At 46.2% G+C, this 23,594-nt stretch overlaps 1 protein-coding gene across 2 annotated transcripts in view; it reads right to left on the bottom strand.

Moving 5' to 3' along the window:
* Positions 1-1,008: 1,008 nt before the first annotated feature.
* The window catches only part of alk (ALK receptor tyrosine kinase), a 268,453-nt gene continuing 245,867 nt past the window's right edge, over positions 1,009-23,594 (bottom strand). For both annotated transcript variants that reach the window (XM_029832749.1, XM_029832750.1), the window contains exons 16-29: positions 22,775-22,942; positions 22,282-22,383; positions 19,926-20,081; positions 18,863-18,976; positions 16,514-16,700; positions 15,745-15,835; positions 15,595-15,659; positions 15,231-15,360; positions 15,050-15,147; positions 12,745-12,837; positions 4,971-5,072; positions 4,754-4,888; positions 4,048-4,138; positions 1,009-3,788 (exon numbers count right to left, since the gene is read on the bottom strand). In XM_029832749.1, the coding sequence (XP_029688609.1) occupies positions 2,745-3,788; positions 4,048-4,138; positions 4,754-4,888; positions 4,971-5,072; positions 12,745-12,837; positions 15,050-15,147; positions 15,231-15,360; positions 15,595-15,659; positions 15,745-15,835; positions 16,514-16,700; positions 18,863-18,976; positions 19,926-20,081; positions 22,282-22,383; positions 22,775-22,942 (2,576 nt within the window). In that variant the 3' untranslated portion in view covers positions 1,009-2,744. The remainder of the gene's footprint in view (positions 3,789-4,047; positions 4,139-4,753; positions 4,889-4,970; positions 5,073-12,744; positions 12,838-15,049; positions 15,148-15,230; positions 15,361-15,594; positions 15,660-15,744; positions 15,836-16,513; positions 16,701-18,862; positions 18,977-19,925; positions 20,082-22,281; positions 22,384-22,774; positions 22,943-23,594) is intronic.

Raw genomic sequence — 23,594 nt, 5'->3', positions numbered from 1 at the left:
AATATAAGGATATCTGGAATCCACAAGACTAGAGCAGGAACAGCAGGAAGTCCCAAACAGGACTCCAGTTCGTTTGAGCGTGATGAACAGCTGCACCACATGAAGCCACTTTGCTGCGGTCAGTCAAGAGTCGCCGGCCGCAACGTTGGCCTCCCCACCTCCGTGTGTGAACAATGCAGGGATAATCCTGCTGGGCCTCATTCAGCTTTTTAGAGCTTATGTGCAATAACGGCCGGCTCGCTGTACATAATCCTTTCTATTACAAATCTACCGCACTAGTCAGCTGTGATGATTCCTCGCACACAATATTCATTTGGAGTGATTTCCGCGTGATTCCCTGGGCTGCTTTCTTCACCTCCTCATTTCTCTGGAGGTTCAATCCGTTACCCCCGCTGCATGTCAACAAAACGCTGCTTTAAAGCATCCGTTCAATCCATTCTTTGGATTATTTAAAAAAAAATAAAAAAGGCATCAGCCCTCTTGCAACTGTTTATCAAATTTCCCATAAATTATTTGAGAGAACATAGACAGAAGGGCTCTGGTGGGGGTGTGGGGGCCCATCCCAGCAGCCTTTGTGTGGTACCACCCTCTGATAGGCCGAGACACCACCTCTGTGCAAATTGCAAAGCTCTCAGAGGAAAATGGATTTTGTGATTTTGGGCTCGAGATAGAAGTGACTCATAATTCAAATTCTAATGAAATCAAATCTGGAAGAGCATGCAAAGTCCCCACAGAGCCCCCTCCTCCCCCCGGGGGACTTGTACCTGGAACCGTCTTGCTGTGAGGTGACAGCAATTCAATTTAATTCAATTCTTCTTCATTTATACAGCGTCTGTCGCAACCCAAAATGTTTCTAGGCGCCTCGCAGAAACCCACAAACAACAGCAGCAAGAATAAAAGGCCCCTTTAACAGGGAGAAACCTTGAGCAGGACCAGGTCCCAGGATGTTCGGACCATTTCAGTCGACCAGTTCAAAATGGCCTCCAAACCTAAAGAAAACGCAACGACACAATTATATAGTAACTTTATTAGTTTTGGTGAAGGTTTTTTCAAGGGCAATTTACAGCTTTTTCCAGAGCCATAGAACAATAATTACAACATGTACAAGTAGAGTTCAGTTTCTCCCCTCCCCCCCCCCGCCACATATCAAACAATGGAGATGATCTGTAACAGAATGAATGCAGCGTTTAACACAGGTACTGGATACAAAGCAAAAATACTGGTCAGCGGTGGAGGTCCACCCACTTGTTTACTGGGCTCACAGAAAGGCGTTTGTTCCAATCACTCGCTGAGCGCCGGAACACACAGACGACAGCTCATCATCGCTTCACCGACAAGCAAAAGCGTATTTTAATCACCCTCCTAAATATTAACATGATCCGATATGCGGCGCACATCTGTTCTCAAAGGAGGAGAGCGGAAACACGGACACGGGCGTGTGAATGTGACTCAAAACTGGTCTCTTTCAGTCATAATGCAGCAAAAGCAGCTTGTTTTCAAACTGTTCGAACACTTGTTCTAAGAAAGAGATCAAATATGCATATTCTGGAGCTTTGAGATGGATTTGGAGGTTCTGATTGTTGTAGTGACCCACTAGGCCTCGATTTTCTGCCCCCCTCCCCCCTAAAAAAACAGGTGAAATCTATTTTTAAATGTACAAATGAATTCATAAAAGGTCACTGAAAGAGCCAGGAGGAAAGCAAATCCTCAACTCGAATATCTCATAACACTCGGGCGATGAAGCTGCGAACAAAACAGTGATTCCTGCAACGCCAGAGGCAGCGATTTATTACAAATCCCCCGAAAAATTAAAAAGGCTGAGCTCTCAAATGTTATCTAATGCTTTTGTCAAGCTGCATTTATCTGAGCCGTAAAGGCAGCAGCAGAGGACACAACCAGCGTTACTCTCCCAGCCTGCATTATTTTATGCCCCCCCCCACCAGTCAGTTCCTTCTGTTCAAGAAAAAAGTCCAAGGGAAAGCAGCTAATGTAAAATAAAATGATTTGGACTTGAAGAAGCCTGTTTATGGATAATTTATAGAGCCACTTCCAAATAATAAATAAGCAAATGAATAAATAAACAGGCAAGGCAAGCAAACATCAATAAACACATTTTTTTCCCCGTTTTATTTTTTTTCTTTGTCTGTGTCTTTGTATAAATGTCTCTGGTCATCCGCTTTCCAATTCTGCGATGATCTCGAAAAATAGTCTGATGCCAGTTATTGATCAAACTGCTTTTGATTTTTTTTTTTAACCCCCCCTCCGTCCCACCACCCCCAAAAACCCCCCAACGCCAGTGGCCACAGACCCTTTTCTGGCCTCTACGGCCTAAACTGGGACTGAAACCTGGTAAATACGGATCGGAATCCAGCTTTGAGTCCATTCCTAGACAGCAGCGGCGAGCGTGCCCCCACATTCAAGCCCGGACTCATTTTGTTTTTCACCGTTCTCTGTCAGGAGCCCCCCCACACCCAACCCCTTGATGGGAAGAAAATACTCTTTTAAAATCCCCAAAAGCTTTTTAGTTTTCTCATATGTCTTTTCTTGGAGTTTAATACACTTTACAGTTCTTACAGAAATAGGCGGAGGGACTCTTCCACGGGGCCTTTACAAACTCCAAGGAGGGAACCAAACGCAACAAGGGTTCTGGGGGCACGGGGGGTGTTGGGGTGGGGTCGGTTGTAAAGCGCTCTTTGTCCTGGCACAGTGTTTACCAGTTCTGATCAAACCATATAGGCGTCTGACTAAAGCACTGTGGCGTTGTGGCCCTCCATCCTTGGTAGTCTGGGGTCCTGGACTGTTCCCATGGTGACCAGCAAGGGCCGGCTGTCCTCTGGTATCGCAGATCGACTCACGGTCAAGGAGGTGCCAATAGACGGCCCTCTGGGGTGGCCTGCGGAGGGGGCGCCCTGCTGGGTTTGAGGGGGAGGTGGAGGGGGGTTGGGGTTACCGTGGCTGGTGTCCAGTGGAACGCCTGCCTCTTGGTAGCCGTAGCCGATGTTGCCACAGGGGAATCGTCTGAGTCTGTAGAGGGGGACCGGGGGCAGCGTGGTCGAATCTAAAAGCAGAGGTGACTGGACAGAAGGGGGCGGTGGTGGGGGCAACAGGGGTCGACAGAGTCCCTGTTGCTGCTGCTGATGCAGCAGCTGGAGTTGGTGCTGCTGCTGCAGCTGATGCTGGAACTGCTTGTGCTGGTGCTGTATTCCCAGTGCCCCCGCCACCTCTGCCACAGTCCGACCCATGTGCTCCTGCCCTTCGCCAGGCACCCTGCCACCGTTTCCCCCTGCTGCCCCAACCCCTGCCTGCCTCTGCTGCTTCTGCTTTCTCTGCTGCAGGAACCACGAGCCGTACGTGGGGTTCCAGAGGGTGGTGCTCTTCCCGTTGTGGCCGTCCTTCTCCGGTGGGTGGCCCTGGGTGAATGCCAGGTTGATGTGGCCCCCCTCAGTGGGCTGGCTGCTGACGTGGGGTCCCTTGGCGACAGAGGTGACTGTACTGGTGGAGGTCTGCGTGTGAGACTGCTGGTGCTGGTAGAGGTACGGTTGCGGCTGGGTCGCCACTTGTGCTTTGGCCTCTGATGCTGTGCTCGCCACAACACTGTGCTCTCCCCCGTTGCAGGTCTCTTTCGGAGAACAGGATGGGGCGGCTTGCTGCACCTCCCCATCAGGCACCTGGGCATTTACCAGGACGGTCGGAGCAGAGGGCTCGTCGGCCCGCATGGCTGCAGCCTCCTCCTCTTCAGGGATAGGTCCATACTGCACAGGCAGGGGCATCGTCACCACGTCTGGGTCCTACATTGGAAGTCAGCCATTATAGTTTTATACATACATACATCGCAGTTATACAACAACAACAATAATAGTTGTGTCAGGTCAAGGTATTCCAGAACAAGGATTTAAGAAAATGCGATATGTGTTCTATTGACTGAATGGCAGTTTTATTGCAGTTTTAATTTAAAAGTCAGCTGATGTGGATGACTGGAGTTACTTTTAATCGGACTCATTGGTTTTCTGTCCCACTGTTTCACACGGTTCCACTGTGTGTGGTTACCTGTAAGCAGTAGTCGATTCTCTCCAGGATGGTTGAAAAGTTAGGCCTGTCTTCAGGCTGATGCTGCCAACTCTGTGTCATTATCCGATACCTGAAGGTAAATATGAAGCCCCAAATTAGCAGGAGGCTCATAATAAACCACGTCAGTGTGACTGCGTGCGGGCGGGCTGACCCTGACTCCCATACTCACTTAGAAGTTGTTTGAACAGAATCTTTCAGCACAAAAACTAGAATGTTGTTGAAAGCCACAGCCTAATGTTCCTGGCTGCCTTTAAATAAAATGTTTCCATACTTTTAATGCATTCGACCACTAAGATGTTCCACAGATTTGATTGTTTAAACGATTAGTTGAGCAAACTAAAATATTCTGACAGTTGACTTCATTTAACTTATCAAATCAAATCAAATCAATCTTTATTTATATAGCGTCTTTTACAATCAAAATTGTTTCAAGGTGCTTTCCAGAATCCCAGGGCCTAACCCCAGACAGGCAACAGTGGCAAGGAAAAACTCCCCTTATCAACTCCTCGGTTCACACGAAGCAGTTAGCAAAGCTGCATCCACTTACATCATTTGTGTGTCCGTGTGTGTGCGAATGTGTTGTTGATGTTGTCTGGAGACGCTTAATGAGACCTCTCGGGATCCTCCATTCCACTGGTACATTAAACATATACGTATGCATGCATATATGGGTGTCAGTACTTACACCGGCCCTGGGCAGTTCTTAGGAGGGTCCATTCTGCCGCCATTGGTAACAAACTCTAACACTTCCTGGTTACTGCGACTTGGATACGGCATGTATCCCAGAGAGAAGATCTCCCACAGCAAAACCCCAAAGGACCTGCAAGAGGCCGATGATAGAATTAGGACAGGACACAACAAGAAGGGGGGCATCTGAGAGGGCGTCTCCGAGGGATTCTCACCACGTATCTGTTTTGGATGTAAAGATTCCCTCCATGAAGGCCTCAGGCGGCATCCACTTGACCGGCAGCATGGCTCGGCCACCCTTCCTGTAATAGCTCGCCCTAAAACACCCATAATGACAATGATTGGGGTTTGTTTCAAAGTGATACAAGCAGTTCTGTGATAGAGGATGCTAAAAAACAGGAACTTTGCAGGATGATCACCACAGTAGCATTACTCACATCAAAAGCAGAAGATAAAATGTAAAATTCTCCAATCTAATTATGCATTCTCTTTTGTCAGTAGCTGCATCAGCAGAGTGAATTTCAATTCTAAGAACTCTTATCTCAGCAAGAGTCATTTTGGTCTTTTTGGCCTGCTGAGCCCGAGCCTGTTACCGTGGTGCACTTGGAACTGGCAGAACTCTCTCATGTTCCTCCATCACTCATGCTGGTAAAGGTCACCTCTGGGTTCATCTCGGTCCCCTTGAAGAACACTGAACATGATCTGCGTTCCGCATGGACGACCGGACAAATGGACATGCGTTTGCAGCCCTCAGACATGTCTGCCATTGTTTGCTGTTTGTTCGGCCTCAGAGAGTTGGTCTTAAAAAAAGTCTGTGAAAAAGTACTAACATTTCATCATAAATAGGATGATAAAAGCCTGTTTGTGACTGCAGGGTCGTTAGTTCAAATAAAGGCGTGTGTGATCTATCTAAATACCAACAGAACCGAGACACAAATGACAGATATCAACAACAACAACAATAGGGCTGAGAAGTGGAGGGTTCTAAGTTCAAGCCCAGCTTCTGACAAAACTTTGGGAGGTGTTTCAGAGGCAGGGAGGGGGGCCAGGACACCTTCAGAATACTGCAGAGATTCTCTTGAGCAAGGTACCGAACCATCAAACGCTCATAAGAATGAGCTGGAGACTCATTCCAGGCTAAAATATATATAGCAATAACAATAACAACAACAATAATAACAGGCATCATCACCAAGCACTACTATGACAGGAGGAATAATTGGGGCAACCTCAACTTGGTACAGATTAGAAAGAAGTGTGCTGAAAAAGAAGTTCCCTCCAAAAAGAGAATTGTTTTTATGTCACTTCTATTACAAATCAAAACTCTACATCTGATAAAAGACATCAATTTAACAGGTTTCACAAAAATATAACATTTATTATCAAAGAATCACAGCTCATTAATTCATAGCAGTTACTTTTTCATACCAAATGTCATCCATCGATCAATCCATCCATCCATCCATCCATCCATCCATCCATCCATCCATCCATCCATCCATCCATCCATCCATCCATCCATCCATCCATCCATCCATCCATCCATCCATCCATCCATCCATCCATCCATCCATCCAGCAAGCCTGAGTCAGAATAGAACCAAGACCCTGCAAATGCTGGAATGAAATACATCATGCAGCTGGAGCAGGAAGTGAAAATTTGTCCCGATGATGCTGTCAGATAAAAGTGAATTCATATGCGGACTTTACAAATTACTGGCATGAGAAGAAAAATCTTCACCACAGCAGAGAGAGCAGATTTGATACTCTTGAGTAATAACCACAGCAACGCTGCTGCATGGGTCTTCACTCCACATCCTCACTTAATAGTTAATCCAGTCATTTGGGTAATTTTCTTCCATATGTTTAATCTACAATTAAGGATTAAATTGCGGCACCACCATCTGTACTATTCATGTTTCTTTCCAATTTTCCATTTACTGAGAGAAAATAGTGAGCTAAAAGCGCTGCTATTACAGGCAAAAGCTGTGTTTGCCTCCTGCATTTGCTGCTCTCATGTCAGGGATAAAGACACTGGTGTCACAATACAGTATTTTTATTACTGCACCTATTTTGACCTTAAAAGACATCTCTTTAAAGCGTAGCGTGCACCTGTGCATCCTTCAGTGCCCCCTTACACAGCTTAAAACACAACATAAGGGTGCTAATCCTCTTATCAGAGGATCAAGCTTTCTTTTTCTCCTGCACCGGGGTCTATGGACATTTTTATTACTCCTGCTAACACTGCAGATGGAGGGAAAGCAGAGCAGCAGATTAGCTTGTCTTAACTATAGTCCACAAACAGGGGGACGTCGCACACGGCTTTCTTGTGTGAGCATTTTAGCGTGGACAATGAGACTAAAGAGCTGGACAGTCCATTAAAGCGGATGAGAGCAAAACGCAGAGCCTGTTGAATTAAAAATGGCTTCACTTTTCTGACTGATTTTATCTGCACCGGGCTGACATTTAGGTGTGTCATTAGTCTCCATGACGATGTATGGCTATAGTCTGGCGACCGCTTACAGAGGGGATGACAGTTTTACTTGTTTATTTTAGGACATCAACTGTATATCAAGAGGTGTAAAAGACCACTTTAATTCGGAGTGTTGTAGAAGTGCGCCCAGACTCCTAAAGAACGACAATAATTCACCTCTTCAATGCTATGCTGATGACTCTCGGTTATATCCTTCTATGGAGCCAGAGGAGACAGGCCAGTCAGTCAGATGAGCGCGTCTTAGAGACATAAAAGCCTTGATGATCTTCAATTTCTTTCTCCTCAACTCTGATAAAACTGGCATTTGTGTCCTTGGGGTACACCCCAACACAGACCAGTTCGGCTTGTAACTACTCTGGATGACATCGTTTTGGCCTCCAGCTTGAACGTGAAGATTTTTTTACTCACTCTGTTCTTCAGCTCACATTCCAAAAACTGATCCATGAATGTATTGCATCAAAGCTGGGCTATTGTAATTTGTAATTTTTTTTAGCAAGGTTACAGATTACTTTCCTTCCGTAATGGCTTCCCTGCCCTGACAGAACAAATCCAGAATAGTCTTCCATAGTGAGTTCATGCTCCATCCTATCAATGCTAATAACACCATATTGTGTCAATAGTGCTGGTTTTATTTAGTCTTTAAGGGAAGAATGTGTGGCAGAGCCTTTAGCTATTAAGTACTCTCCATGGAATCACACCGAGCATCAAACCTTCCTCTGTAATAAAGGTCAAGAATTTTATTGCTCCGCTAGTGATGGTGGTAAGAGCAGAATCAGCTAACCTTTAGCTATCACTTATCCAGGCTGTTATCCTGCCAGGCTGAGAGCAATAGCATGATCTGCTGGACAAATTTAACCTCTCCTCTCCTCTCCTCTCCTCTCCTCTCCTCTCCTGTCCTCTCTTCTCCTCTCCTCTCCTCTCCTCTCCTCTCCTCTCCTCTCCTCTCCTCTCCTCTCCTCTCCTCTCCTCTCCTCTCCTCTCCTCTCCTCTCCTTCTCCCCTCCTCTCCTGTCCTCTCTTCTCCTCTCCTCTCCTCTCCTCTCCTCTCCTCTCCTCTCCTCTCCTCTCCTCTCCTCTCCTCTCCTCTCCTTCTCCCCTCCTCTCCTGTCCTCTCTTCTCCTCTCCTCTCCTCTCCTCTCCTCTCCTCTCCTCTCCTCTCCTCTCTTCCCCTCTCCTCTCCTCTCTTCCCCTCTCCTCTCCTCTCCTCTCCTCTCCCCTCTCCTCTCCCTCTCCTCTCCTCTCCTCTCCTCTCCTCTCCTCTCCTCTCCTCTCCCCTCTCTTCTCTTCTCTTCTCTTCTCTTCTCTTCTCTTCTCTTCTCTTCTCTTCTCTTCTCTTCTCTTCTCCTCTCCTCTGCCCTCCCCTCCCCCCCCCCCACACACAGTGGCTTGAATTGCATACATCATACATGTTCTCCTCTTTCTGTCCCTTGAGTGTCTAACAAGCACCATTAGACATCACTACAAAACTGCTGTGTGATTACAGCGGAAGAATCCAAAACATTTAACTCGTTTTTGTTGTATTAAACAATCACTAAGTATATCAGGGGAAAGAAATGACATTTAAAGATCCTTCAGCAGGACAGGTACCAAATAAAGTGTCAAACAAAATGGCTCTGTGATGGAGAAGTTCCTCTGAAATTTATATCCAAGTAGGCTGGCACACTTCATAACTGCATAATATCCACACACAACACCAGCCAGTTTGTCTAAAATCCCATCTGCTAATCCTACAACATCTCACAAGTGCCTGTTGTGTCAGAACCGCACCAATAACATGGCTGGGAGACTGATAATAATGAAGAATGAAGCCATGAGGAAGAAATGGAAGGGGAAGAAGGAAACAAAAACAACAACCATCACTAAGTGCAGGGTTTTAAAGTGTCGACGATGATGAAGCAGAATGTTTGGTTGCCAGGTAACAGCTACAGCTCCATAGCTGAGGTTTTAACTTGCTGGCCGACGCTTTTGACCGCTTGAAGGCTGTTCAGGAAACATACACGGACCCTGTGCTGCTGAACCACACACGCGTGCCATTTAAAGTGAAGCAGAAAGACTTTGGTCTGGCCTGTCACACCTCAGCTGCCACTCTGGGTTCATCCATCCAAATTCATTACTCCAGGTGAGGAACTGGAACCTTCTTTTAGTCCTTACATACATACGCTCTCCATGGGTTTTGCTGTGGTTATCACAGTCGTAGTTCTGAGCACCACGCATGAACAGCGAATCAAGAGAAAATCGCTTGATTTTTTGACCTCCCTGGGGGCACCAGAGATCTGGTTTTCACTGAAACCAAAGATCTGTGATCCTTGGGGAATAGCACAACGCGACAGACACACTTTTGTGAATGGTGTAACCGCCTCATTTGATTTACTGGTACCGATATACTGAAAATACGATTTAAACTATATTCTATAATATTCTCAGCATGTTGGAGTCTGAAGTATGCACAGAACAATCTCAGCAGAGGCCTCACCGCCATCTTATGGCGGGGAACGTAGCGACCGCTGCTCTGTCTCTCCTGCCTTTTCCCTTCTTATCTCACTGGAACATGTTTGCGGCCTGTTTTTCTCTTTTCAAGTGCGCTCTGCTGTGAATGGGATTTCCAACTCCAACAGTGTCTGTTCAGACAGAGGAAGACTTTTTAAAGGCAAATATCGAGTCGTAGGGGAGCAGCACATCCAGGCTGAACTCGCTGGATGACTCGCTGCATGTGGATAAACACACAAGGAGCAGAAAGGTCCAGAAGCTGTGGGTGGAACTTTTGTTGTGGATTTTCTTGGTTTCAGATCTGATCCATCCAATATTTGGTAGTTGCAGGTGTTGAGGCGTACGTGTGTGGACACAATGAAGGTAATTTCACTGCTTCAGATGGAGATGTTCGACACTTTTTTTTTCTTAAACCAAATATGTGCATTCACCGATACCACTAGTACTTTTAAGGTGTGTGTGTGTGTGTGTGTTGGGGGGGGGGGGGGGGGGGGGGGGTTCTACGTCTTTGTGGCATTTGTATTTTGCCTTGTCACTGTGCAGTTTTTTGAAACTTGAATCATCAGCCACCAACATTGTCACTAGCAAACAAACATGTCGGTGCAGCGAAAGTTTCAAAACCACAGTGATGTCATACAAATGACAGAAAATGCCAAATATTGGCTGATATCTAAGAAGATAAAACAACTACTCTTCACAACACCTTAAGAGTTTGCATGGATGGATCCCCACATTAGCCACGTTTTAGCAACGGGAGTAGCCGTGTTTATGTGCGCAGTGTGCGATGTTTGTGAGACGATGATTCACCGTGGTGTCACGTAGTAAACTGATAGAGGACCGATACCAGGTACCCACATTTAGAAAACACATGTAAAAATCTGTCTGTCTGTCTGTCTGTCTGTCTGTCTGTCTGCCTGCCTGTCTGTCTGTCTGTCTGCCTGTCTGCCTGCCTGCCTGCCTGCCTGCCTGCCTGCCTGCCTGTCTGTCTGTCTGTCTGTCTGTCTGTCTAGGGAAGCCATCAGCTTATAGCTGTACGCTGACCTGCTGACCCTGTTGACCCACTCTACTCTTATACCAGCAGCTTGTACTATTAATGTCTCTCTATGCTCTACCTGTTCTCTTCCCTCCCCTCCCCTCCCCTCTCCTCTCCTCTCCTCTCCTCTCCTCTCCTCTCCTCTCCTCTCCTCTCCTCTCCTCTCCTCTCCTCTCCTCTCCTCTCTCTCTACCCAGCTTCCCCCCATCAGCAGGAGGGTCCCCCTACATGAGCCTGGTCCTGCTCAAGGTTTCTTCCTGTTAAAGGGGAGTTTTTCCTTGCCACTGTCTCTTGTTGGGGGTCAGGCCCTGGGATTCTGGAACGCACCTAGAAACAATTTTGATTGTAAAAGACGCTATATAAATCAAGATTAATTGATTGATTGGTTGATTAACTGATCATCAGGATGACCCCCCCCCCCCCCCCCATGGTCCTGCTCCAGGTTTCTCCATTCTTCATCTTGTTGCTGAAAACTGCTTGCTAGGGTTTCTAACAGCCAGTCTTGGTTCTGACAGAAGCTACATGAATAAAATCAAACTCAATTAAATTGAATTTCATTACATCCTGTCCTGGTATCTCACTTTGATGTCACTCTCAATCTCTGTTACATAATGAGAAATCTACATCACCATGGGAACAACCCCCCCAACAAACCCCCACCAGCATCAATGTCATAGCTGTAACCTTCCCTTAATAACCGTAATAATGATGATAAATAATACAAACAGTCTCAGCAGTTTGGCTCCGGGCCGACGGATAGAAACAAAAGCCAGATTGAGGCACCTGAAAAACTGACATCAGCGATCAAATCAACGGCTTCCACTGTAATGCAGCTCCCTGTGGGCATGGTGCAGCGGTGTTTTGCCAGATGTTCCGAGATCGGCTTTGCTCCATCGTGACGTGCCGTCGTACGATTCAAAAAGTGCCTGATTGATGTAGCTGGATGTTATGACATAAGCCCTCTTCGCTAACGTCTTGCCAGATGAAAGACTTGGCAGAGTTTCCCCGCCGGATGGCGTTAATCTGAATGGTGTCGAGTGGAAAAAATAAAATAAAATAGATTTAAAGACGAATCAGCGTGAGAAAAAATAGAATAAAAGCAAGAAATTCCATGTGGACGCACCCCAATATCAAGCAGACCTTGGTGGTAGCAGACCACAAATGTTGCTCAGGGTGTTTCAAGACCACAACAGACCTCCAAATATCCGACTCTGATTAGAAGTGACACTGCTGAACAGAGACTCCAGCTTCTTTTCAACAACACCCTGACCCAACGCAAAGGGCGCCGTCAACCACAAACCTTAAATGTTACCATGTTTTTGCCTCCTGACTGGTCAGAACAGCTTTTGGCAACGGGGTCAGTTTGGCTTTTTGTGGAATTGGAGTTGCTCTTTGTGCATTCAGGAGATACGTCAAGCTGGAGCTCCACTGATAGCACGGAAAGATAGCAACAATGACCTCACCGAGATCCAGGACTGATTAATGTCAACAATGAAAGGTTATTTTAAATATTGCGCCACTGCACAGGGACATAATGTGGAACAACATTGACATTCATCATCATAGCTCCATTAGATGATTCTAAGTTAACCAATGGGGACAGACAGTGTTCCATTAATAGCAAAACATCCAAATTGCCCTGTTTTGAACTCCTGGAGGTGTGACACTGGGTCTGTTGATGAATTCTGAAATAAATAAATCGGAAGCTTGCCTGTTATTAAGCTTTTGTTCATGTTGACATTTCATTTACGGAGAAATGGAAAACACCTTTAGATTTACATCATCTAACCTGCATCGCCTCCACAGCTAATTATTAACACACCGCAATATATTAGCTTTAATATAAACGTGAGTTTATGTTATGCCACAACTCTGATGAACGATTACTTGAAGACTAATAAAGATACCGTGAGCAGACGCTACATTATCCTTTTACTGCCATCTATGATCAGTCAGTGAACCGGGCCGGGATGGTACCTGTAAATGTCTCGAGCCATGCCGAAGTCTCCGATTTTGGCCACGCGTCCCGCTCCTTTGCAAGTCAACAAGCAGTTCCGAGCTGCAATGTCCCTGAAACAGGCGAGGAGAGAGGGTGAGGTCAGCGCATGCCCTCGCTGCACACACTGGCAACATGCAGACATATTAATAAAATCCAACAACAATCTCGCACCGAGGTTTGGGAGTTGTGTATGAAATGGGGCACCATTTATTGGCTGTGAAGGTTAGCGTAACCGAGCTGGTTGCGGGAAGCTGGTAAAATAAAACCCTCTTTATTGCTGCCGACTGAAAATCTCCACAGGATGTGCAGTTACAGGAGTAAATTTACTTTTGATTTTGTCCGGAGTTGATTATTCTCTCAGAAGAGTTGTGGCAGCACGCCGTGCCGCTGTCCGATTGACAAGAAATACATCACCTCTGGCACCGGTTGGTGCTCTCAGCACTGAAAACAAGTACGCATCAGTGTCAACGGAACAACCAGAACTACCGTCCTGTGACAGCGTACTCAAACTGGATCATGACGAGGGCCAGGGGTGAAACCGAAAGGTGGATGTGCACAGCAAAGTTGGTTCTGAATGACGTTAATGGAGTGAAGGGTTACAGAATGCACAACTGGCCCACTTTAATGTGCCAGAAGTGTTCAACTTATCATGTTATGGTACTACTGCAAGTCTGATGTTAAATAATTCAGTGTGAAAAGAAGATCGGCGTTGTGTCTGGAACCTTCTCAGTCGAGCCATAAAAGATTTAGCGCTTCGCTCGTGTCCAATTTGAACTGCAGCAGCTAAAGCAGAGTGTGATAAACTGATTTATCAAACCCAAAAGCTAGTGCAACGCTGGAAATTGGGGGAAAGGCAGCAGAGACATGTCAAGTGAAACAACCGTGGCTCATCTCTTTGTCTCCAGATCCGTTTTGACAAAAACAGAAGATGAATGATTGTGCGCACACATGCGCCGCTGTAGTTTAATCCAAGCTGGTCCTGTTAAACATCTAACAGATTTGCTAATATGCTAATAGAAATGACGCCGTTGATTTCACTTAAGCCGCTAATTCGTAGCAGCGTTCTGATTTTCAGAATGGGGTTTAGAGGAAAGACATGTGCACGCAATAATGGTACATAGTTGCTAAAAAATAATGTTAACTGGGCGCATTCTATAGCTTAGGGGGTCGTCTAATCATTAGGTTAACATCTTAGCTATGCTGCTATAGGTCGAGGCTGCCGGGGTCCAGAAACATGATCACCTGACAGGCCTCTGTTTCCCTGCTGGGGGTCATGGTTTCCTCTCCTCTCCTCTCCTCTCCTCTCCTCTCCTCTCCTCTCCTCTCCTCTCCTCTCCTCTCCTCTCCTCTCCTCTCCTCTCCTCTCCTCTCCTCTCCTCTCCTCTCCTCTCCTCTCCTCTCCTCTCCTCTCCTCTCCTCTCCTCTCCTCCCTCCCCTTCCCTCTACCTCTCCTCTCAAAAACAAAAATGCAACAAATGAAATGTAAAACAGCTTTGAATTTCCAAATGTGCACTGTATGTAAGCGAAGGAGGATCTGGAGAGCAGTCGTCCATTAAGCAGACCGATGGGGCTCCTGTCTGACACCCGGCATTTGGCGTCCCCCCAGGAGACACGTGGAGGAAAGAGAGATGTGCTTTCATAGCATTAATGTAACTCCAGTTTCTCCATGGCTGCCAATGAAGGTGACGTATGTAGGACAGAATGAGGAGAATCTGGAGCCACGCTCTGCTGTTCACCAGCTGTTCTATATGGGAGCACGGAATTCTGCTAGCTTGTGCCTTGCTAGAGACCATAAAAAAAGCCAAGCCGGCCGCCCCATCTGCCTGCTCCGATGCTAAACTCAGCGTTTGTCCTCTCTGCTATTGCTGGAAACCCAGACAGCATGCAGAGTCCATATGTTGCTCTCAGACCTTGTGACCAGCCCATAATGTGGAGTTTAAGTCAACAGATGAATGTGGCGAGCCCTGTGACTTGAATCTGTACATTTCCCCGTGTGTACATGGTGAACCATATGTACTGTTTGGTGTTTGTTTTCCCCAGTTGCTGATGTTTTCCACAGATGATCGCACTCTAATTAGTTTTTTAGAGTCATTGTGATGTGAATGGTAATCAGAAATCCGCCTGAGTGCTCTGTCAGTGACAATATTCGCTCCAGCAAAAAGTACTGGATGAGCAAGTTTAGGATTCGTTCATTGCTTTTAGGGGAGAAATATTGCTAAACGTGTGCTTTCTCTCAAGGCCAGTGTGGGTGTGTATGCAGAATGTGTCCATCTGGTGAATCACCTGTGTATAAACTGGTTCTCTTCCAGGTACTGGCAACCCTTTGCGATGTCCCGAGCTATGTTGAGAAGGTCCACCATCGTCAGGCTGGAAGGGTGCTCCTAATCACAGAGGCGCAGAAGCCAATGCTAGCGACAACATCAGAGGCAAGACTGTTTTGCACAAATCTAGATGAAGGTCTCACCGGGCGCGGTCTGGTCTCCCTCATGAAGGTTTTGAGGTCTCCTCCGGTCATCAGTTCCAGCAGGATAAACCTGGGCATAGCCTGCAGGCTGACTCCGACGCATCTCACAATGTTCTGGTGACTAAATTTACTACAAGAACAGAAGTGCAGGAGGAAAATTGGTCGTTTTGTCTTAAGCAAATTACATAATGCTCCATTACGTGAACGCTTGCCAGAAAATAACCGGAGTATTAGGTAACTGAAGGGTGAACAATTGTCTTTTCAGGTCCATTTTTTTTCTGCACAGGCTCAAAGAGCTGCATGGAGAATGAAGGGGTGAGTTCGGAGTGATCCTTTCAGAGTCCATCCTGTAAACGCGTCTCACCTGATGATTAAAGCCTCCATGAGGAAGTCCAGCTCATCCTGCTCAGAGCAAACCTCAGGAAGCGTCTGTCGCACAAGACAAAGAAAGCAAACCGACGCTCAGCATTTATTCTGAAGACGAGCGCGGTGGGAGCGCGGGACAGGGACAGACCTTGACCGCCACTTGCAGCGGGCTGGGTTCCCCTGGTATTCCCACTGCCAGTCCTTCATAGACTTCCCCGAAAGCACCGTGGCCCAGACCCCTGGAAGCACACGAGGCAGCTCTCATTCATTACATTCGTGCTTGAACTGGAAGGCATAAGTGGGAAACACTAAAATATCAAAAGAATTCTACTCAACAGAGCCGGATCGATGGAAAATAATTTGGATTTGATTGGGAAAAGTGATTACTGTGGCATTTTGATTAAATTGTCTGGGCTTTCTGACTCACCCCCACCAAAATACTTGAGACACTGCTGCTCATGTCAGCATGTAAAAGTCAGTGAATTCGTTTTCTTTTTAAATGCTCCTTTAGCAGCTATTTCACTGCTAATTCATAAAGCTGCACAACTGGAGAGGCTGGTAAATATTCATCAGCCCACACCACGGAATTTATCTCAAAGATTAAGACGCGGAATGATAAACCGTTGAACCATAAACACGCGAAAGATGCATTAAAAATTGAAACGAGCCAAGAAAAAAAGGGGAAAAAAACAATTTCTCAGCCACTGGGATCAACGCATCGCACACACTGGAAGACGTCACACTTTAATATTTCAGGCTTTACTGAAAAGGCTCATATTCCGATGATTCCCCCTTTTCTTTATAGTTAGTTATAGTTATAGCCAATGCTGCATATCAGATGTAGCGATAATGCCCGTGGAGTCTGCTCGTTACTTTTAAGGACCTCGCGATGCTATCGTGAGACAATCCGCTCTTACCTGGTGAGGGAGATGTTCCGGCGGGGGACTTCTTTCAGGTCGTTTACTGATGCCGTCTTGCCGGCGAAGCAATAGTTGGGGTTGTAGTCGGTCATGATGGTGGAGGCCCGCAGCTTACTGAGCTTGCAGTCCGGGCTCTGAAGCTCCAGCTGGATGGACTGCAGCTCCGTATGCTTCCGCCGGTACACTGTAAATGCAAAAGAATGGAGAAAAAACAAAACAAAAGAGGAAATTCATCTGTCTGCTGAGAATTCCACAATTTCAAAACAAAACAAGACCTTTACCCCATCTTCCTCCTTAGTTATTTCTCCTAAGATCTACCACTTGCACAACAGCATTTTTAAAAATAAATAGAATTCCTTCGTGCCCGTGAAACATTTATTCCTTTCTATTTGATGCTGGATTTGTAAACCTAAAATATTCACGCAGAGTTGCCGAACTAAACCCTTGATGCATGCAGAATGCTGACTTTGGACCTGTCTTCACAGCAAATATAAAGCAGTAGACCTGCCTGTAGGAATCAGCAAAAACATTATCTACTCCTGTTTAATTTTGGCGGCCAAAACAGCCCTGACCCACCGAGTGATGTTACCACTTGACCCCTGGCACCAGGACGTTGGCAGGTCCTCTAAGTCCCGTAAAATCCGTCCCTGGAACAGAGGTGTTTGTCTAACACACAGATTTGTAATTTGGGGCGTATTGAAGGCCAAATAAACACTTCAAGTGTGTTGTTGTGCTCTTAACCCATTACTGAACCATTTTTGCTGTGTGCGCGGTGCATTATCCTGCCAAAAGAGGCAAACACAAAGACTCTTTCATGAAGATCATGGACACAGCCTGTGAAAAAGCTAAGGGTGGTGGTTGGTTGGTGTGTTCTCAATAGCAGGACCATTTTTTCCTATCAAAGAAGTCCCCAAACCATCACACTGCCTGTGCTTCCTCCCATAATGCACCCTGGTGCCATGCTTTCCCCAGGTAGGCCATGCACATGCACTTGGCCATCCACGTGATCTCAAAGAAAACACGATTCATCCAGCCAGGCCATCTTCGTCCATTGCTCAGTGGTCCAGTTCTGATGCTCTTCTACCTATTTTTTTTGGCATTTTTGCAGTGGGCGGGGGTCAGCATGATCTCATTTAGCAATTTGAGCTGCACTAGCACAAGCTTTTGTTCCCCATTTGACCCTGCTTCCGCTTAGTCACTGTTCCCTTCTTTGATCATTTTGCCAGATTCCGACCCCTCCAGGTCATCAATGCCCCACAAGAGCTGCAGTTTTGGAACGGAGTCCACCCAGTCTGACAGCTCCTGTCAAACTGGTTCACATCGTTTGCCTATTTTCCCTTCATCTAAAACCTCAGCTATGACAACACCATATTGTTTGGTTGCCTAATATGTCACAGACGTAAACACTCTGATCATCACCAATCAGGGGTCATAATGTGCCCGGTTGGATATGATCCACAGAGAATTTATTCATACCAATTTTTGACTCATCAAGAAAGACATTAGTCACAAGCAAAACATTTATGTGTTTCTACACGCACGAGGAGTTATTCACTGTCTGAAGCCAGCGTGTTGTCAGCTGCCAGCTAAGCAGCCATCCATCATGACCGCGTTTCATTCATCGCAGCGGCGCTGTCTCCGTTCCTTTGCCTCCACCTTGTCTGCGTGGGCGCCGGGGTATACGGCTATGTATGGATGCATTGTTATAATAAGTGAGGGAGAAGGGGAGTGAGTGTGGGTGGGCGGAGGAGGAGATGATGGCTCAATGAGTGCATATGTCTGGCTGTAATGGCCTGAGAGCAGATTGATGCCTGCAGTGGCTGCGAGGTTACCTGCCTGTTCCCACCACAGCCTGCAAAAAAATCCATCAGGGAGGAGCTGAACCGAACATCGGAAAAGTGCATCAGAGGACGACTAAGAAACTGCTGTGAAAACAGACCAAGAGATGCTGATCATGTGGAAATATCCTGAAAACGAATACACAATTTCAAGCATTCTCAGCTACTTGTGTATTTGTTTTGGAATCTACGGCAGCGGATATTTCCACATATGAGGATAGAGAAGAGGAATATTTGGTTCGTTTGCATCATTCCATGACCTCTACTTAGACTCTGATTAGGAATTACGCTCGCCGCCCCCTTTATTAGGCACCAGTTTAATTATTTGTTGCAAAAAGAGCTAATCAGCCAATCACATCATCGACTCAATGTATGGAGGCATGCGGGTGTGGTCAAGACAACTTGCTGAAGTTTGTATGACTCAACCCTTTAGAGTGGATTCATTAAAATAATATGAACAGGAAATGCTTTAGAGAGACAGGTGTCCCTGAATCCGATCCATACTTACTGATCATGACTCCGGACACAGCCAGCAACAGCGCGGCGATGAGGGCCGAAGTCCCGACAGACAGACCCAGAGCCAGGTGGGAGAGAGCCGGCTGGTGAGGCAAGAGGGTCACCTCTACGAGACAGGAGGAAACAACGTCGTTCCACACTTGTTAACTTCCCCTGTGGAAGTATTTACATTCACTTTGCCCTTCTGATCCCCAACTTAATTAATGATGTGAAAGCAATGACACAACGACGCACAAGACTGCAGCAACGGCCGCTGCATCCCAATTCCAGTTCGGCTGCGAGGGGAGGGCTCACTTCGCCTGTCTCAGCTATGGAAGAATCGCACATCACAGGAGAAACCATATTGAGATCGTGACCTTTCACGACCGACTGGGCGTCATGGAGTTATCGGCTGCTTGTCTTTACAAAGAGTAGACGTGCAAATCGCAGGGCAAGGAGACCCTCCAGGTCACTGAGATACCATTGAGATGGTAATAGCCCTGCTAGTTTGCTTCAAATTACAAAATGACTTTCCGCCACATGAATTTATTTTCAGATCGGCGTACATGTTCGCTAACGTTGTTCAACCCAGATTACAAAACGCAATTACGGAGGCTATTCCAGGCTCGCTGTGGTTTGTGGGTTTTTCTCTGTTACTGTTTAACCCAGGATGTGACCTACCGGTTAATACAATGATATCCGACGTATTATCGCAGTAGCTGTTGATACGGGAGGATAGTCAGGAAACAAAGATAAAGACTGAATAAAGCACAGATCCTTCTCATCCTAACAACTTTTTCTTTGAGCAGATACATGAACTTATGCTGTGTCTCGATGTAGGCACTCAATGTGTCCCACAATGCATTGGGAAAAGTTGCGGTGGCACGCGAGAACATGCAGTTAGTAGTTCACTCAAGCCAACTGCCTATGAAGGGAGCAGTGAATAGGGAAGGAGGGTAGGACGCAGCCAACATCTCCTTTTAACATGTTTACAGGTTAAAAGAAAATGGGGAAAATATGGATTGATTTGATGTTAGAAAGTATGCGTGTGAAGGTGCCGTGCAGCTGCTCCTGACCTGTGGCGTTGATGCAGGAGACTCTGTCCGGCGCCAGGATCAGGTCTTCGTCACAGTAGCAGACGATGCTGTCCTTGACATCATAGCATTCCCCACTCTCACAGTGGCTGCAGTTCTGCACAGGCCCTATGATCACCTCGCCATCCCCCTCCATGCCTGTATACACATGCACACATGCAGATGGAGAGAGAGATTTGGACCGTTTACCTTCCCACACTCCACTGATCAAACCAGATAGAACCAGAGCCAGAACGTCAGAACGTCAGAACGTCGAACCAGAAGTTTGCATTTGCTGGATGCAGCCTCCAACGTGGATTTGCTCTTTTTACCTGCATACTGACCATTTTGTTAGTCATGACACACTCTTGAGAATTGTCATCGTCCAAAAGTTACAACATTAAAAGGCGACAGTGGAATATTGCTTTTATTTTTCAGTTCTTTCCCCTCTCTCCCCCTGGTCTAAGAGAGCCGTGCACGTTGTGTCATATTGTCATAAATCACATTAAATGCCAATTTTTATGCCTCACTGCATGCCTAGTGGAGTCACGGTGTGTATTTGTGTTGATTGTTCACTCAAAACCTCTTCATGAAGTGCACCCAGCATCCATGTCCGCCAACCAAATATTAGCCTCACATTCAGAATATGAGAAGCAAATTCAAAACATTAACTTATGGGTTTGAACCGAAACATCCACTCTGATCTTGGCTCTCTCTGTATGGTTCTAGGTCATCCTGCAGAGTTTAGATGCTCGGACTGTCATCCGGTACCAATTTATTACAGGCTCTGCAGAAATTGGATGGTCTGAAAAAGTGCAACCCTCTAACAGCAATGACTCAAAATTCTGCTATTTATAGCACGCTTGCCAATCCATCACAGCGTGCACTGTGACAGCGTTATCGCTCTGTTATTAAATGTTCGAGGGATTGTCAAAGATTAATGTTAAAAGCTCATGTTGACAGTGACACTGTTAAACTAATCAGGAACTGAAAGCACAACAAAAGTTAATTCTGGAAAAGAACGAATTTGGGCCGAAACTGTCCGAGGGGGCATCACGAGCTGAGTCTGTGGAAGTAGGACGCCTTCAGAGCACCGCCGAAGTACCTTTGAGCAAAGCACCGAACCCCACAAATGCTCTAATAGGCTCCACAATGACTTCGAAAGGGATGAAGCAGTCAGGAAAAATAAAGCAAATTGACGAAAATTCCAAGAAAATCACTGGCGCATAAACCCAATGGCGAGTATTTGCTGAAATATTTCACCTTGACTTTTCATCAGTACCATGTCACAGATACTTTATATCAACAGCTTTAACCTTCTGACATGTAAAAGTGACTAAAGCATATAAAGCTACATTCGTTTGCTGATTGATACCAATGATTTATTCTTATTGTGAACCCCTGTGGAGCGTTTCTCTTTCTGAGCTGAAAAGGAAAACAAAGATTTGATGTGAAGGTCTCAGAGGACGGCTGAGTTCCTCTCATTGAGAGACAGAGCTGGGGAGCAGACGTTAGGGACAGAGGTTTCATTCATCTACTGATGAAACTAGCGTGTGTTCAATCAACAGCACAAACTACTAAGTGCCGAACCTTCTCAGCAGAATTATGGGGTTAAAACACCTCAGCCGCCGTTGGAAAAAGCATCTTTTTTTCCAGCCAATCTGGGGTCTTTTTCTTCCAAAGGCTCTGAAGTGAGCTTGATGATGAGTTGAGGAGTGAGACTACCTCACACTGAATCTCCCCCATTAGAGCTCAATTGGACACAGAAATAAGATACAGGTGCTCTTTCTACCCTACCCTGATAAAAAAGATACCATTTTTCCACTTTCCTCCTTGTTTTTTTCCCCCCTGTCTATCGAGCCGAGCAGGAAGGACTCTTATTGATAATCAAAGTTATCGGAACAGGATTTTTATTTTTCTTAAACCAACTCTGTGCTCAAAAGGTCAGGAAGAATAAAACAGACACTGAGTTATTGAGCTGTTCACCCACTATAGCTGAACTTTAATCAAATATGTCCCACCCCCCCCCACCCCCCCCCCTTCTGCCGCTGCATATTTGCTGCAGAGTTCCCCGCCATTCTCTCACCGTCAGGCCCATTTTACAAAGGCGAGATGAAATCCGTACATGCTGTGAAAGCTGCAGCAAGTGCGCCACGTGGGTAACAACAAAAACTAATTTCAAATGTCAATATCAAATGCTGTTTTTCTCATTATACAGGAAAATACAAACACATTAACTCGATAAACTCGACAAACGTATCCCATGGAGGATACACATTTTCTGAGCCCGATTACGCACTGGTGACAATCTTTTAATATTATTTTTTTCCCCACCCGGCCTTGATTCTTGTTGCATTACCTTTCAGTGGAACGGACAGAAAGGGCACTACGTCTGGGCTGAGGAAGGATGTGCCGTCATCGCCGTCGTGCTTGGGGTTGTTTTCTACGGAGGTGTTGCCACCTACGAGCAGATTTATAGACATTCATACAGGATTTACAACAGTTTATAATCTCAAATTTCATTGCAGGAGACTTTATGACATCTTTGGCTTTGTGACCCCCTCCGACATTTTTTTCCCCGCATATCCACGTTAAAAAAAGACACATTTTGATATAACCAAGAGTGACATTCAGCAGATTGTGGAGTTAGAGGGACACGACCGCTGCTTTTGAGCTATAACTCAATCCTATAACCTGTCGCATTCAGTATAAAACACACACACACACACACACACACACACACGCACATATTCAGCGAGAAGTGCATTTGGGTCACACCTGGCAGCTCAGCACTTTTAACTCATTAAACATTTTTCTCTGCATTTCAGTTGACAGAATTCTATTGAACTAACCTCTGTAGCCACCGCCGCCGCCCCCGGACAGACAGCCACCTCCGCCACCTCCGAAACCACCACGGGTCTGTGAAAAATGTTGACAGGCCTGGCCGCCCTGACCTCCCAACACCAGCGGTCTGCCGCCCTGACTGATGGGAGAGCTGTCATTCCAGCCTCCACCTCCACCTGTCACCAAACACAAGGCGCCATTAATACGATGGGACTTATGGCAGTTCCAGGTGTCCGGGAAAGAACGGCAGGAGTCAAACTGTGGAAATATTGAGGAAGAGCATGTTGTGTATCGGGAAAGAAACTGCATACACACGCTCACACGCGCACGCACAGCATTTTCCTATTAGTGATAACAGCACTGGTTGAAGCAGAAACCACGTAAATCCCTTTGAAGAGACCTGGTAACAAGAGATTAAAGTTATAGCTAATAAAGTTGGAACTAATCCCCTTCTGTACTCGCTGACACAAGCCAATTATTCTTCCCTTCCCCCCTACACACATCCAGGGAGCCCGCACAATGCAAACGAACCACTCCGCTGAGTTCATTTTTCCACAAACAGAATTTCCTCCAAAGTAAAGACTAGGCTTTGTTAGGATTTAAAATTGAAAGGTTCTGTGATTTCTGGGCTTTTCATCAGTTGTGAATGCGCGATAAACCGACCGCTGAGGCAGAAAAGCACTTGAAAGACTCAGCATGCAGCTGCGTCCAACGGTGACAAAGACAGGTGTACAGCAGGACAGCACAGGGTTCTGACATTGTTTGTGGTGTAACAGGGTATCGTTCCCTAATATCTTATACTCAACGGTGCTCAACCCCATCATCGGC

Source organism: Takifugu rubripes, chromosome 2, assembly GCF_901000725.2.
Source record: "Takifugu rubripes chromosome 2, fTakRub1.2, whole genome shotgun sequence".
Taxonomy (NCBI): Eukaryota; Metazoa; Chordata; class Actinopteri; order Tetraodontiformes; family Tetraodontidae; genus Takifugu; species Takifugu rubripes.
The sequence above is the reverse complement of the archived record's forward strand: the minus strand, read 5'-3'. Positions and strand labels throughout refer to the sequence as shown.